Below are 17331 nucleotides of genomic sequence, written 5' to 3'. Positions count from 1 at the left end.
CCTTAATTTGAAGCCATCCTTGCATATATTCCCCAACATTGAACCTGGTCATGCACTCTACAACTAAGTGTGTGTGACTGTTATCATAGGTATGTAATGAACATAACCATTTATGTTTGTGTAATTACAGTCTATGCTGCTCACAAATAGTTAAACATCTAAGTTTTTTTTTTTTTTTTTTTTTTTTTTTTTGGTTTTTTGAGACAGGGTTTCTCTGTAGCTTTGGAGCCTGTCCTGGAACTCCCTTTGTAGACCAGGCTGGCCTCAAACGCACAGAGATCCGCCTGCCTCTGCCTCCTGAGTGCTGGGATTAAAGGTGTGCGCCACCATCGCCCGGCTACATCTAAGTTTTTTGTTGCTTTTTTTTTCTTTTAAGATTTATTTACTTATTATGTATACAATGTTCTGTTAACACATACACACCAGAAGAGGGCACCAGATCTCATTATAGATGTTGTGAACCACCATGTGGTTGCTGGGAATTGAACTCAAGACCTCTGGAAGAGCAGCCAGTGCTCTTAACCTTTGAGCCATCTCTCTAGCCTCTTTTGTTGCTTTTTTGAGACAGGGTTTTTCTTTGTAACAGTTCTGACTGTCCTGGAACTCATTCTGTAGACCAGACTGTCCTGGGACCATTGGTAACTTCAGCTCCAGGGTAATCTGACATTCTCTTCTGGCCTCCTGAACACTTTTAATCAGTAGTACATACCATCACATAGATACATATAATAACAAAAAAACCCCACAGCTGAGCCATATATCTAGTTCTTTCTAAGAAAAATCAAAGGTGCTTGTAAGGTGCAGTATGGGTTTTAGATAAGAATTCCTAGTCCTCTAGTAGAGCAACCAGTTCTCTGCACTATCTCTCCATCCCATATCTGTTTTTCTAGTGTTATCTGGTCTTAGCTTAGTCTTCTCCAAGGTACTCCTTTAATTCCATTTTTCTTTATTGGAACTTTGAACTGTTTGAAAATGTTCGGGAAACAGAGAATGTTTGTGTCCTCATTCTGTTCTTCACCTCCCCCCCACCAAAAAAAAATGAAGAAAGGAAAAAAGAAATGCAATGGGATAAGGAGCTGTCTTAGTGGATAAGTGCTTGCCATGCAATCATGAAGACCCAAGCTGAGCATAACAATGCATGTCTCTGATCCTGCACTTCGTAAGGCAGAGAGACAAATGAATCTCAGGACTCACTGCCCAGTCTCTCTACCCAAAACAGTAAGCTTAGTAACTAAACAGTAAGTTTAGTGTGAGACTGTCTCAAAAAATAAGGTGGAGAATGATAGAAGAGGACCATAACCCAGAGTCAACCTTTACCCTTGATACCATGTGTACATGTGAGCCAGGGTGTCATTGTGCACATACTGTGTGGACGTGCACACTTACACAAAAACATTCTATCTCTTTAAAAAATAAATGCATACCATTTGGGAAATGTGAGAGAGTTCTTGAAATCTACCCTATATATTAAGAATCCCTGCCTTGTACTGAGGATGTAGCTAAATTATGGATTACTTGCCTAGTTACACTTGGTACCTGGGGTTGGATTTTTTTGTTTGTTTTTTATGGTACTATTGAACAGAATTATAAACCTGGAGGATTTTGTTGTGTTTTGCTAAGGTTTCAAAATGCCCTGACTTCTTTATAACTGTGTAGTTAAGGGTGACCTTTAATTTCTCTACCACACATGATTTATGAGGTATTAGACTCAAACCCAGGGTTTTGTTAGGCATAGTGGTGTGTGTCTTTAAACTTGGGAGGTTTAGGCAGTTTGGGGGCCAGCCTGGTCTGCAGATCTACATATCTGCAGTGTAGGTTCAATGCCAGCCCTGTCGGAAAACAAAAACATAGTACAAACCCAGGATTTTATGCATGCTTGGCAAACACTCTCCCAAGTAAACTACAGCCTCAGCCTGTAGGACTAGAATTCCACATTTACAACATTGGTATAAATTCCAAATTCCCTATAGCTATTTTTAGTGTGTTTCTTACTACTTTTTACCCATTTCTGAATTTATGTGTTAGTCTGAGTTTATAGCACATGTGTGTGGGTGCCATTGAGTTCAGAAGACATCAGATCTTCTGGAGCTGCAATTATAGGCAATTGTGAATTGTGCTCCAGAGTTAGAGGCCAACCTGCATAGTCAGCTCCAGGCCAGCCAGGGCTACATATATATAGTAAGATAGATACTGTTTCAAAAAAGGGAGTAGAAAGAGGAGAGTTGGAAAAGGTGATTCAGAGGACCCTTATTTGTTTGCCAACACTCACATGTCAGTTTACAACTATCTGTAACTCCAGTTCCAGTGGATTCAGTACCATCTTCTGTCCTATGCATGATTCGTGCGTGGATGTGGTGCACTGATATATATGCAAACAAAACACTCTTCATATAAAATACGTCAAGAAAAAAAAGACCCAGTTTATAACAAATGGGCATGGTTGTCTTATACAAAATAAAACAAGAAAAACTATAATTGCCAGCTAATCGATTTGTCCCAGGGTCTGTAACTGTTAATGAACTTTTGATCTTGAAGTATATAATATAAAAATACAAGTTCTCTTAAAACATAAATAATTCACATATAGGTAGTGTGGTTATCAAGATTTATTGGTTCATTACTTATTTAGTATAAATTATATTATAAATAAATAATTGATTATTGCAATAGTGTTATATATCCTTAGAAAAGGAAAATTATTTTATTAGTCTAATTTTTAGGTCATTTATCTATAAAATCGGTTGTTCCAGGGAGACTCTAGTTAACCTCATTTATATTCAAATTTGGGAATTGTTATTTCAACTTTTTAAAAATTTTTTTTTCGTGTTATGTAGGTGCCTTTTACCTTGTATTTGAATATATGGACCATGACTTAATGGGACTACTAGAATCAGGTTTGGTGCACTTTTCTGAGGACCATATCAAGTCATTCATGAAACAGCTAATGGAAGGATTGGATTACTGTCACAAAAAGAATTTCCTCCATCGGGATATTAAATGTTCTAACATTTTGCTGAATAACAGGTAACATAATAAGCAAATGAGGCTAATCACTTGTTCCCTTTCTTTTGGATTTTGGTCTAGATAATTAGGATATAAGCAATGCAATTCTTTTTTACTTGTTATACATGTTGAATGTGTTCATTTATTGTTGTCTCTCTCCTTTTGACCTCTCTCTTATATCATCTTTTCTGATGTAATGTTAGAATTAATAAAATAGGATTTCAAATATTCTTTAATTGCCAACATTCTAGAGTATTAATCTACTAGAGAATATACCATATAGTTAAAAATAGTGCTGTTATCCAGAGAAAACTTAAATATATATTTGGTTCTTAGTATCCTTCTTTAGTGGAAAGAAACATCCCTCCCCTGTCAACTGACTTTGTCAGTTACTTCTTTTAGAGGAAGACCTTGCCTCAACACACACACACCCAACACACACACAAATTCTCATTCTCATTCTCTCTCTCTCTCTCTCTCTCTCTCTCTCTCTCTCTCTCTCACACACACACACACACACACACACACACACACAAACTCACACTCACAGTTTGGTGGTGGTTGTGGTAGGAGGTGGAATAAGCAGCTGTGTGGGATTGCCTGAGATTGTCCAAATTTTAACAGTAAAAGCCTGGTAGTTTACACTCTGTAGCTGAGTTAAGGAGTAGAGCTAAGCAATTTAGCTTTTCAATTCAGTAAGAATTTTTAGACAGATGTAACATGAAGGGGGGCCAGGCTTGCTTGTTGGATTTCTGTCCTGCCAGGTACCCCCAGCTGTTTAGCCCCAAAGAAAATCACACATAAGTCTCCATAAATTATAAGCTGATTGGCCCATTAGCTCTAGCCTCTCACTGGCTAACTCTCATATCTTTTTTTTTAAATATTTGTTTATTTATTATGTATACAATATTCTGTGTGTCTGCCTGCAGCCAGAAGAGGGCATCAGATCTCATTTCAGATGGTTTTGAGCCACCATGTGGTTGCTGGGAATTGAACTCAGGACCTTTGGAAGAGCAGGCAATGCTCTTAACCTCTGAGCCATCCCTCCAGCCCATAACTCTCACATCTTGATTAACCCATTTTTCTGATCTATGTTAGCCATGTGGCTCAGTACCTTTTTTCAGTGGGGCAGATCACGTCGTGCTGCTTCGGTGGTCTGGGCAGGAGTGGGAGGAATCAGCTTCCTCCTTCCCAGAATTCTCCTGTTCTCATTACATCATTTCTACTTCCTGTCTGGTTTTCCCACCTATATTTCCTGCCTGGCCAATCAGCATTTATTTAGAACATGGTTGACAGAATACAGACAATTCTCCCTCACCAGACAGAGTCTCAGTATGTACCGCAAGTGGTTTTTAACTATGATTCTCTTTCTCAGCCTCCCAAGTGCTGGGATTAAAGGCATACATCACCATAACAGACCATGTTAGTTTGTTTAATTTAGAATCATCTGAAAAGATGCAGCTTTGAGGAGTAAATAGAAATTATCAGAAAGATTGACAACGAAGAACCAAAATCACTGACATTGCTTATACAAAAGCACATGAAAGAGAGCATGGCTGCAATACCAGCACTGTAGAAGCTAAGGAAGGAAGACTGAGGATTTGAAAGTAGAGTGGGAATAGAGCTCAATTGGTAGTGCCAGTGTGCACCAAGACCTATGTAGTACCACATAGCAGTTTCATGGCCAGCCTGAAACTGAGACTCTTAACTTCAAAAAGAAAAAAAAGTAAATGGTGTATTATGTTTAGAAAACTATAAACATAATTATAAACATTATTACTGGAGCATGAAGTAAAGCAATTAATGGTGAAAGGTGAATCCAAATTGTTACTAGGAACCAGTTTATGATTATGTATATCCTACTGAAGAGGTTCCTGTTACCTACAGTTCGGGAGGGGGGCATTCAAGATGTCTTTGTAAAGCAGTACTTTAAATTATACTTTAATGCCTTTATTGTGAGGGAAGCAAGACATATAAAGATTTATTCTTAAACTGGAACTATGTTTACATTCTTATAATCGCAGCTAGTAGGAAAGTTAAAGTGGGAGAATCAGGAGTTTATGCTAGCTTGAACAATTTAGTAAGACACCATTTTGAAAAAAGTTTTTTTTTTTATCCGTTTTCTTCCTGTCTCTGCAACTCAAAATATTCTACTAAGTCTATATCAATAATTCATAGTTCATCTGTAGTCTCAGCTACTTGGAAGGCTGGAGCAGGAAAATTGTATATTTGAGTTTGCCTAGTAACTGGTAAGACTGTCTTGCTGGGCATAGTGGTATATGCCTTTAATCTCAGCACTTGAGTGGAAGAGGCAGATGGATCTCTGTGAGTTCAAGACCAGCATGAGCATGATCTGCATAGTTCTAGGACAGCAAGAGGTACATAGTGAGACCTTGTCTAAAATAAAAAAGATCTGTTTAAAGGTAAGTGTGGTAAACACCTTTAATTCTAGTCTTTGGGAGGCAGGGACAGGTTTTATCTTTAGGAGTTCAAGGCCATCATGGTCTCTGTGGTGAGTTCCAGCCCAGACAGGGATACATAGCAAGACTCTCAGTGAAGAAATAATTGGCGACTGGCTCAGCAGTTAAGTGCACTGGTTGCTCTTCCAGAGTACCCTGGTTTAATTCCCAGTACCCACATGGCACTTTACAGCTGTCTGTAACTCCAAGATCTGCCATCCTCATACAGGCAAAACACCAATGCAAATTAAAAAAAAAAAGAAAAGAAAAATAAAAAAATTATTTAAGAAAGAAAAATATAATTGTTTTGTCCTGGAATTTTCTGTAAACCAGACTGACCTCAAACTGAAAGATCTGTCTGCCTCTGCCTACTGAGTGCTAGGATTACAAGTGTGCACACCACTACGTGGCTGAAAAAAACAATGAGTAAACTAGGATTATAGCTGGCCATAGCTGTGGCTCAGTAGTATAGCCCTAAACTATACAACAAAAGAAAATTTAATGATAGCTGTCAGTTTGAGGCTTTTTGGCACTTAGTATTTTATTTTCTTCTTCCTGAGAGGATATCTCGGAACAAGTAATAATTATAGTTCTGTTTTATATATATTTTTAGTGGGATCCCCTTTGACTAGTCCCTGACTTCCAGAGTCATAGAGATTGAAATTTTATACTAAATTGAAGTCCGTCATGGTTACTAATTGAGATGTGGGAAGCCACAAGCCAACTTGATCCTTCAAGTTTCTAATCCTGCTCACTTTGCTCTGTACTCAGTGGTCTTCATTTTTATTGGGTGCCACAGAAGATAGGGTCTTCTCCATCAGTAGAAGTATTTATTGGTTCTTCAACCATTCCAGGCTTAGCCCTGAGGGTTCTGTGAATGGCTATGTATGTTGGACATATTCCAGTTATTTAGCACAAGCACAAGGTGGTTATCAGGGGTGGGAGGAGAAGAGTATCTTTAAGTCAGGCTTGGTGGCAGAGGTTTATCTACATAATGAGACCCTGTCTAAATAACAAAATTAAGTTGAATCCAAGAGAAATGGCCAAAAAGACAGGAATAAGGAAAATAGTGACAGCAATATGGTCATGTTTAAAAAGGGAGTAGTTATATATATCAGATTACAAATTATAATACTTAAAAAGAAAATTTGCAAAGCATAAGGTCAGAGGTGACATTAACACACAGTTAAGGGAAGGAAATACACTGTGATAGACAGTTGAATTTCAGGAAAATAAGGTGCTAAGTACCTGAAGATCATTTCAAAAGACATTTTAAAGTCGTAGTCTTAGAAAGGATTTTTTGCTATTTATATGTGGATCTGTTTTCTTTTTGTCACTGGAATATAATAAATAAAATAATAGTTTTTGTTCATGCAGAAATTTGGCAGTACTTCCACAACAGAGTTTCAGGCTAGCTTGAGCCATAAGACCTTATCTTTAAATAAATAATAAATTTATAAATAAATAATAATAATTAACCTCTGAGCCATCTCTCTAACCCATTTTTCTTGATAGAAGATAAATATTCCTTTACTTTTTTCTTTTCTTTTTAATTTGCTTATGAATTAAACTTTAAAATGTTATGAGCCAGGTGAAGTTGTTCGTGTTTATAATCCCTACATTTGGGATGCTAAAACTAGAGGATTATCATAAATTCAAGGCAAGACTGTATGATGTAGTGAGATCCTGTTTCATATAGTAAAGAAGGAATATTTTGGGCAAATGGATAAAGGTGTTCAGACTCTTTATGATGATGGTTGATTTTAATGTAAAGTTTTGCTGCTATTACTTTTCTTGTTTCAATAGTCTGTCCCTTTGCTCATACTTTTGGGGACCACCTCCTGGGATAACCTCTTTCCTCTACCCTCTGATTATATATTTATTTATGTACATTCGTGTTTTACTTGTGTGTATGCCTGTGTAAGAGTGTTGGCTCCTCTGAAACTGTAGTCACAGACAGTTTTGAGCCGCCATTTGGGTGCTTGTTATTGAACCTGGGTCCTCTGGAAGAGCAGTCAGTGCTCAACTGCAGAGCCATCTTTCCAGCCCGTACTATCTGATTTTTGTCTTACCTGAGCTATCAGGTACCTTGAATGTTGTCTGCCACTCAGCTGTATATCTTGAGTTATTTGTGCTATGAGACAGGATCTTACTCTGAGGCCCAGGCTAGCCATGAACCTGAACCCCTTGCCTCTAATGCTAGGATTAGAAGTATGTGCCATCATGCCTAGCCTTAACTATCTCTTAGTCTAGAACAGACCATTTCTCCCCACCCCTTTCATTATTAGATTATTACTTTAGCAGGTACTAGACACAGATGTCTGCCGTAAAATAAATATTCAAAGGTGGCCGTGTATACCTTTAATCTCAGTATAACGAGGTGGCCTCTGTGAGTTCAAGGCTAACATGGTCTATAGAGTGAGATTGAGGCCAGACAAGGCTATGTGGAAAACTCTTGTCTAAAAATAATAATAAAGAAACAAAATAAATAATAAAAACTGTTGTGGGAGATGCATACCTATAGTTGCAGTTCTTGACGGGGTTGAGATGAGATGATGATGCTTAAGTCTAGTAGTTGGATACCATGCTGGGTAACATATATAGACTCCATGGTAAAAATGAACGTGAAAAGATAGAAATCAGATTTAAAAATTCAATAATATATATGTGTGTGTGTATATATATATATTTTATGAGGCATTACAAACTTTGTTAGGAGAGGCTAAAATGGGGAGGGTAACCTTTTAGAAATAATTACGTATTATTTTTTTTTATATAATTCTTTTAGGTTTAATTGGCACTTATGTTTCCAAGTGTAGTTTGAGAGTTGTTTCTTATGAAAATAATTATTTGTTTGTTTGTTTTACAGTGGGCAAATCAAACTAGCAGATTTTGGGCTTGCTCGGCTATATAACTCTGAAGAAAGGTAAGGCATTGATTAAAACTCCATATGGGAAGGTTTATTTGTATCTCATAATTTTAGGCCAACTTTGACACGACAAGAGCACTATCTCAAAAGAAAAAAAAAGTAAAACTGTGTGGGAATTAGAAGAATCCTTTTAATTTTTTGATACTCAAATTCTACAAATTATAGTGACTATTAAAACTCCTTAAGTATTTGAATGTGTTCCAACCTAATTGTTTTTGTTTATTCGCTTATGTTGCACTCATTGTGGTAGAACTCACAGAAATACACACCTCTGTCTGCAAAGTGGCCTAGTGTTGGAATTAAAGGTGTGGGCCATCATGTCCATTCTCTTTCATTTTTTTTAAAAAAGACTCTTTGTAGGCTGGAGAGATGGCTCAGAGGTTAAGAGCATTGCCTGCTCTTCCAAAGGTCCTGAGTTCAATTCCCAGCAACCACATAGTGGCTCACAACCATCTGTAATAAAGTCTGGTGCCCTCTTCTGGCCTGCAGGCATACACACCAATAGAATATTGTATACATAATAAATAAATATTTTTTTAAAAAAAAGACTCTTTGTTTTTAATCTTGTATGGGTTGCTTTCACACACTTGACTGAAGTGGTATCAGATCATCTTAAAGTTGGGTTTGTGTTGTGTCATGTGTATTTGTGTCTATTTATGTCTGAGTGTCTTCCACATGTGTGTGGATTGCTGGCATTAAAAGCATGTGAACATCTCATGTACCACCTAGATCTTAGACATTGTTTGCATTCTTCAGTCAGCCCTTCACTGAAATAAGTTAACACAGATTGGACTAGAAGTGCTTTCATCTTTCACTTCTGTACAGCTTCCTTTTGACCTGCTAATTTGCTGTTGGAATTGGTTTAACAATCTCATCTTCAATTGGCCGCTATTTCCATTGGTTTTTAGTTACACATTTTCCATCAGATGCCATTGTACATTTATAACCTGATGGTTTTATGTTTCAGTCGCCCTTACACAAACAAAGTCATTACTTTGTGGTATCGACCTCCAGAACTGCTACTGGGAGAGGAGAGATACACACCAGCCATTGATGTTTGGAGCTGTGGGTAAGACTCTTTTAGCCTTTTGCTTTGTTTGTAATTCACATAGTATTAATATATACTGTTTCCCGTCTATGTTAGCCCTTTGTCTTTCATCCTAAGTGTATGTACACTTAACACACATGCATAAATATAGATAAAAGTAAATTATATTTTTTTTCAAAAATAGTAAACAATTTAGCAACTTGTTTCAGTTGCCCAGTCTTTCCTGAATCTGGTAATGCTTCTGTCTTAGCCTCCAGTTAGCGTGTATCACTATGCCCAGATTAACTCAAGTCTCATCATTGTCATTTGTTTATTTAACAGTCTCTATAGAAAACTAGATCATTTATTCTATAGACTTCTCATAGGCTGGGTATCTGTTGTTGTCGCTGTCTTTTTTTTTTTTTTTTTGGTTTTTCGAGACAGGGTTTCTCTGTGGCTTTGGAGCCTATCCTGGAACTAGCTCTGTAGACCAGGCTGGTCTCACTCCCAGAGATCTGCCTGCCTCTGCCTCCCGAGTGCTGGGATTAAAGGCGTGCGCCACCATCGCCCGCATCACTGTCATTTGTAAAAAAAAAAAAAAAGAAAAAAGAAAAAGAAAATGCTAGGAATGGAATGTAGTTCAATGACTTGCCTGGCTAGTATGTGAAATCCTGGATTTAATATTCAGTACTACAAAAGGTTAGTTATGCCAAAAAAAAAAAAAAAGGTTAGTTATGTCATTTTGCTTACCAATTTTCAAAGTAGTGAGGTGGTTTTTCTACTGTCATGCAAAATGACTTGTTTTATTGGTTTTCTTATTTATTATGTTCAGAGACATCCTTAAGGCTACATGAGAGACTCTTATCTCAAAAAAAAAAAAAAAGATCTGCCTGCCTCTGCCTCCGCTGCCCTGCAGGTTTTGGTTTTTTGTTTTGTATTATTTTTTCAGCCTGTACATCCTGCTAGCTTACTGTGATGACTAAAATGTTGATTACATGATGTAGTTTTTCACACCACTGGAAACTGAAATCAAAGAAATACTGGTAGAGGGGCTGGAGCCAGTAAAGTTGGCTCAGTGATTAATACCACTTGATGCCCTTGTTGAGGAACTGGGGTTTGGTTCCCACCATCCATAACTCCAGTTCCAGGGGATTTTGATATCTTTGATCTCCAGGGCATGTGCATAAACATGTTCATACCCCCATCCCAACACACATAATACATATAATTTAAAATAAAATTCTTGGGGGGGTAGAAGATTGCTCAGCAGTTGAGAGCACTTGCTGCTCTTCCTGTGGATGACCATGGATCAATTTCTAGTATACAGAACAGGCAATATTTGTAATTCTAGCTCAAGGGGATAAAATACTTCTAGCCTCCAAGAAACCCACACATAAATAATAAAAAAATAAGCCAGACAGTGGTTGTGCACACAATCCCAGCACTTGGGAGGTGGAGACAGGTGGATCTCCGTGAGTTCAAGGCCAGCCTGATCTCCATAGTGATTTCCAGGACAGGCTCCAAAGCTACAGAGAAACACTGTCTTGGAAAAACAAAACAAAACAAAAAAAGCTGGGTAGTGGTATCACACGCCTTTAATCCCAGCACTCGTGGGGGGGTGGGGGGTGGCAGATGGATTTCTGTGAGTTCAAGGCCAGCCTGGTTTACAAGAGCTAGTTCCAGGACAGGCTTGATAGCTACAGTGAAAACCTGTCTCAAAAAACAAAAACATTTTCAAAGTGGGGTGTGAATATGATCAAAATACATTATATAGAATTCTAAAAGAATTAAGGAAACATATTTTATTTAAATAAAAGTGTATACAGAGTCCAAGGTGGTGGTAAAGGCCTGAAATCCTGACATTTTGGAGGTGGTGGCTGAAGAATTGGGAGATCAGGGCCAGCCTAGGCTACATGAGAATATATGTCCCTAAAACCCAACAAAAAGTACATTAAAATAGTTAGCACCACAATATTGGCATTTTTTATTTTTTTGTTTTTTAAATGTTTTGGAAACCAGATCTTTTTATATATCCCTTGACTGTCCTGGAACTCATTATGAAGACTGCTAGGCTGGCATCCAACCCAGATCCAACATTCTTCCTCCCAAGTGTTGTAATTGAAGGGGTGCACCACAACCTTCAGCGTATTTTTATTTAGGTATAGGTAAATGTCTGTATCTGGGTATATGTCCACCAATTTAGTGCCCATTGAGGCCAGAGGCTTCAGATCCCCTAGAGTTGAAGCTACAGATTGTTTCAGACAGAGGAAATGTATGGGGTATTCGTATTTTTTCCTCTTTACATTTATCTGAAATACTTTCAAGAAATATCATCTTATATAGCCATAATATAATTATGAAAATCAAGAAATTTAAAATACCTGGGCAGTATAGTGCAAACCTATAATTTTGAACCCCATCATGAAGGCAGGAAGATCCCAGTTTTGAGGTTAACCCAAGAACTAATTAGGAAAGGAAGTTTGTATAGGATAAATATATAGTCCTTATTTCAGTTTTATCCTTATACCAATAATGTCCTAGAGATAACTCTTTGTTTACTTCAGGATCGAATTAGTCTGTTTTTTATTTTTTAAAACCATTTCTCTGCTGTTGAACATCCTAGTTTCTAACTTGTAGGTTCATGTGATCTTTCCACCAAAGTTTTTATATTAAGAGTTTTATTTTATTGTGTGTGCAAATATTTTGTTTACGTGTATGTATTTATGTTTTCCATTATATGTCTGGCATATACAGAGCTCAGAAGAAGGTATTAGATTCCCTGGGAATGGAATTACAGATTCTTGTGAGCTACCATGTAGTTGCTGGGAATTAAACCCAGGTCCTCTTCAAAAACAAGTGATCTTAATCACTGAGATACCTCTTTAACCCTGATGTTTCTTTTTTCTAATGTTTTATTTTATTTATATTTGGTTACATGTGTGATGTGTATGCATGTGAAAATGTGTGTTTCCCTTTTGTTATTTGCTGCTGGCCCAACTTCAAAGGATTCTCCTGCCTTTGGCTCCCATCTTGCTATAGGATCATTGGGATTATAGGCACACCGCCACACTCAGCTTTATGTGCCTTCTGTAGATTCAGACGCAGGTGTCAATCTTTGCTTGACCCACTGAACCATCTCTCTGGCTCTGAGTGTCTTTCAAAATAACAAAGGTATTTAGATAAAAATCATTTGAAAGCCTTGATGAAATTGATTTTAGCTGATAATACATTGGTTTCTTTGTAATTATATTGCCAGAGAGGTTATCATAGTATTGCATAGTTCTACAAAGAAAGTTAATGATGAAAAGTTAATAATCTCTTTATAGAAACAGCTAACCATCCTTGTAAAATTGTCTATAATTCCTTAGATTATCATGGTTATCGAGACATAATTTAGATAGGTTCAAAGGATTTCTTTCTAACCTTTAAATTTTATTCTTTTTAGATGTATTCTTGGGGAACTGTTCACAAAGAAACCTATTTTTCAAGCCAATTTGGAACTGGCTCAGCTAGAACTGATCAGGTACTGTTAGACATATGCCCTTAAGTGCCTGCTTCTTAAACTTCTTTCACTCTTAGCCTGTTTTCATCTGAGAAGATTTTTACATAACTCCAGGTAGTAGAAATATTTAATGTTTACTGATGATAAATTTTAAATTTAAAGTAATCTTTGGCATAAACTTATAATTTATTAAAGGTAAAATTTAACTTGTATAGTAATAAAATATATATGCTTGTTTATTTTTATAGTTGAATTTATTTTAATTTTTAAATTATGTGTGGGCATGTGCATATGGATGTCAGCCTTATACTCTTATAACTTTTCGATACATGTACCTCATGGTTGCATAGAACCAATATACTACTACTTGTCCAATGACTTCCACAAATACTCATGTACAACACACGCAAAGAAAGAAGAAGTAAGTAGAAAAAAAGACTATTTTTAGATACCGGGTGGGACTGGGAAGATGGCTCAGTAGATATGATCACTGACTCCTCATCCAAAGGACCTGAGTTCAGTCCCTAGCATCCAAATAGCAGCTTAAAACTTTCTTTGGCTCCAGTTCCAGGAAATGTGACACCCTCTCACAGATATACATGCAGGCAAAATCTCAGTGCACATAAAATAAAAGTAAATGTTAGAAAAAGTACACCAGGCATAGTGGCACTTGTCTTTAATTCCAGCACTTGAGAAGCTAGAGGCAGACCTGGTCGACATAGTGAGTTCTAGACAAGTCACTACTACATAGTGATACCTTGTTTCAACATAAATAATGTAAATAAAAGAAATCGCTGGAAAATCATTTATTTTTTAATGAAGCTCCAGTGATTAACTCAAATAGTTTCTAATATCAAAATATTCTAACATAATACAATCTATAAACATAGACTGATTTGATACTTATATCCTTAAGAATGGTTGTAGGAATTTGTTTTTAATATTTATTTTTACTTTATGTACATTGTTGTTTTTGCCTGTATGTATGTCTGTTTGAGGGTGTCAGATATTGGAGTTACAGACAGTTGTTAATCCCTGAGCCATCTCTCCAGCCTGTAGGAATTTATTAAAAGCTTTTCTTATTTTGGGGGAGGGGCAGGGTAGTATTCCTAGCTGTACACAGAGATCCTCCTGCCTTTTGAGTGCTGGGATTAAAGGTTTGTACCGTCATGCCTGGCTAAAGCTTTTGTTTTCCTTCCTTTCTTTCCATGTTTGTTTTTTCAAGGCAGGGTTTCTGAGTACCCCTGGCTGACCTTAAACTCCAGAATCCCGACTAACCGTGCCTTCAGAGTGCTGGGATTAAAGACATGCACAACCACACCCAGCTAGTTTCTAAAAGAACTAGAAACTACACATATAGTAAGACACTGCAGTTTACAACATGATAGTCTCAAATCTGAGCTGAATTATTTTAGACAGTGTTCATTAGCGTTTTGTGGGATTATACCACTCACATTGCAGGTTGTATGTTCAGAATCAAGATTCAGTGAAGGCATACAACACAACACTGGGGAATGCTGTCAGAAACATCTCAGACTTAGCACACATTTGATTTCTAGTTAGCTTTTTGGTTGTTTTATATATTACTGTTGCCAAATTTGTCATGATTCAGTTATGCAACCCTTTGTCATAACCCCCACTTTTAAAAGTAGATAATGATTAGATAATCAAATCCTCCAATTATATAACATTTTTCAATTATTCCATCAGATGATATTATAATAAATTTCTCTTTGCTCATCCAGCTTGCCATCTCTTTTGTGTCAGCCTGTAGACATAGAAATTCAGTTTTAGGGGAATGGAGAGATGGCTCGGCAGTTAGTGTAGTTCATAAACATATGTTTTTGTTTTTCAAGATCAGGTTTCTATGAGTATCCTTGGCTGTCTTTGAACTGACTCTATAGAGCAGGCTGGCTTGAACTCATAGAGACCTACCTTTGCCTCCCCACTGCAGGTATTAAAGGTGTGTGCCACCATGCGTTTTGAATTTTATGTATTTGAGTGTTTACTTGCATATATGTAATTACACCACATGTATGCTTGGTGTCATTGGAAGCCAAATGAAAGCATTGGATCCTGTAAAACTGGAGTTACTAGAGGCTGTCAGCTGCCATGTGGGTGCTGGAAACTGAACCTGTATCCTACTTAAAGTGCTTTTAACCTCTGAACTTCTCCGACTCTATAATATATATCAAAGTCTTACCTTTATGTTTTTATTCTTTGTCATATACAAATATGCTTTATTTGAGAACAGTGTTGCTTTTAATACTAGCTGTGTAGAAGGCCAAGGCAGTACGAATCATTAAAGTTTGAGTTCAAGGCCAGCTTGAACAAAGTGAGTTCCCCCATCTCAAAAATAGAAATAGAAAAAACTGGCAAGATGGCTCAATGGGTAAAGGTACTTGTTCCAAGATTGATGACCTGAGTTCAGTCACTAATACTCATGATAGAAGGAGGCACTCCCAAAAGTGTCCACTGACTTTTACAAATGTAAAAATACAATTGTTGAAAAAAGTGTTTTTTGGACCAATCTCCTTGAAAAAAGATCTATGAAGCTTCAGCTCCTCATATGATGCCTTGTGGTTGATGGTGGTGTCAGTGTTTGTAAAACCAAATGTGCAATGGGCTAGTGAGATCACTTCTTGGGTGCACAGGTGCTTACCATTATATTTGACAACAAAATTCCATCTGCAGGACCCACGTGGTAAAAAGAGAGAACTGACTCCTGAAAGTTATTTTCTGATATCTACTAGTGTGGTGTGGCATATGCACCACTTCCCACAAAAATGCATAAACATGAATGTAATTGAAATCATTAAAACAATAAAAAATAAAATGGGAGCTGGGTAGATGGTTCAGTGGTAAAGTATTTGCTGTGCAGTTTAGGATAAGCTGAATTTGATCCCCAGAACCTATATATAAGAAGCTAGGTGTCTTATTGCATGCTTGTGGCATCAGTGCTAGTGAGGCAGCAATAGGCGATCTTGACACTCACTGACCAGAGCCAGTTTATCCCCTTCAGCAAAGAAAGGGCCACAAGAGAAAACTTGTCTCAGAAACAAGATGAATAATGTTTAGGGAACAGCTTCTGAAGTTTATCTCCATATACACATACATACCCATAAATAAAGAATGCTGTTTTTTCTTTTGTTTTTGTGTGGATGGCTACTTTATTCTTAGCTTTAGCTCAGTCCAAGGAAAGAAGTGTTGCTGGCCATGGTGGTGCACACCTTTAGTCGCAGCATTTGGGAGACAGAAGCAGGCAGATCTGTATTTCAGGACAGCATAGTCTACAGAGTGAGTTCCAGGACAGTCAGAGCTGCAGAGAGAAACCCTGTCATGAAAAACAACCAAAGAGCATAATTCTTTGTGGAACACATGTTTTCTTTCTCCTTTGACCATGTAGTTCGTGACCTGAGGATTGAACTCAAATCAGGCTTGGCAGGAGGAGTTTTCTCACTGAGCTGTTTCTCTAGCCAGTTTTAAAATGTAACCTCTACATAAACAATTTGAAGATGCCTTGAAGAATGGAATTTGGGCACCTCTTGCTATACTTTGCTTTTTTCACTTTTCCTTTTCTTTTCTCTGTTCCTTTCCCTTTTTCTTTTGGATTATATTTGTTTGATTTTTCATTTTAAAGCAGAGTCTCTCTTTATAGGCCATACTGGCCACAAATTTACAATCCTTTAACCTCAGCCTCCTAAGTGCTGGGATTATAGGCATGTATGACATTTCCTTTTTCTTATTCAATAAAATGTATTGGAAAAAATATAACAAGCAAATGTAGATGTAAATAGTGATATAACTCATTATAATAAATGCTCAGTTATCTATAAACATTTCTTTCTTTTAAAAAAAGGAACAGTCTAGGCAGTGGTCGTGCATGCCTTTAATCTCAGCACTCGGGAGGCAGAGGCAGGTGGATCTCTGTAAGTTTGAGGCCAGCCTGGTCTACAGAGCGAGTTCCAGGACAGCCAGGACTGTTATATAGAGAAACCTTGTCTCAGAAAAACAAAATGTCCCCCCCCCCAAAAAAAAAAAAACAAAAAGGTAAAGAGAGGAGAGAAACAGGAAGCAAAACAGGTTCTCTGTAGCCCAGGCTGTCCAGGAACTTGCTCTATAAACGAGAATAGATTCAGCTGCCTCTAACTCCAAAGTGCTGGGATTAAAGGTGTGCACCATCTCTTAAAATTTTTCCTATTTGAAATTAATTCTGTCAGATGTGGGGTGGCCTCTGGAAGAAGAGACAGGTTTTTGAACTCTGTCTATGTAATATGTCCAAGACTCTCCTGGTCTATGTAATATGTCCTGGAAAGCCGGGCCTAATAGAGAGACCTGGCCTGTTCCAAGAGAAGGGGGATAAAGAGGGGAGAGAGGAGAGGTAATTAATTCTAAATGAATAAGATAAAAT

At 37.3% G+C, this 17331-nt stretch overlaps 1 protein-coding gene across 7 annotated transcripts in view; it reads left to right on the top strand.

Annotated features, from left to right (window-relative positions):
- Nucleotides 1-17331, top strand: part of Cdk12 (cyclin dependent kinase 12) — a 74733-nt gene that overhangs the window by 22700 nt on the left and 34702 nt on the right. For all 7 annotated transcript variants that reach the window (XM_075990853.1, XM_075990850.1, XM_075990852.1 and 4 more), the window contains exons 6-9: nucleotides 2835-3024; nucleotides 8332-8388; nucleotides 9359-9460; nucleotides 12864-12941. In XM_075990853.1, coding sequence (XP_075846968.1) covers nucleotides 2835-3024; nucleotides 8332-8388; nucleotides 9359-9460; nucleotides 12864-12941 — 427 coding nt within the window. The remainder of the gene's footprint in view (nucleotides 1-2834; nucleotides 3025-8331; nucleotides 8389-9358; nucleotides 9461-12863; nucleotides 12942-17331) is intronic.

Source organism: Microtus pennsylvanicus, chromosome 11, assembly GCF_037038515.1.
Source record: "Microtus pennsylvanicus isolate mMicPen1 chromosome 11, mMicPen1.hap1, whole genome shotgun sequence".
NCBI lineage: Eukaryota > Metazoa > Chordata > Mammalia > Rodentia > Cricetidae > Microtus > Microtus pennsylvanicus.
The sequence above is the reverse complement of the archived record's forward strand: the minus strand, read 5'-3'. Positions and strand labels throughout refer to the sequence as shown.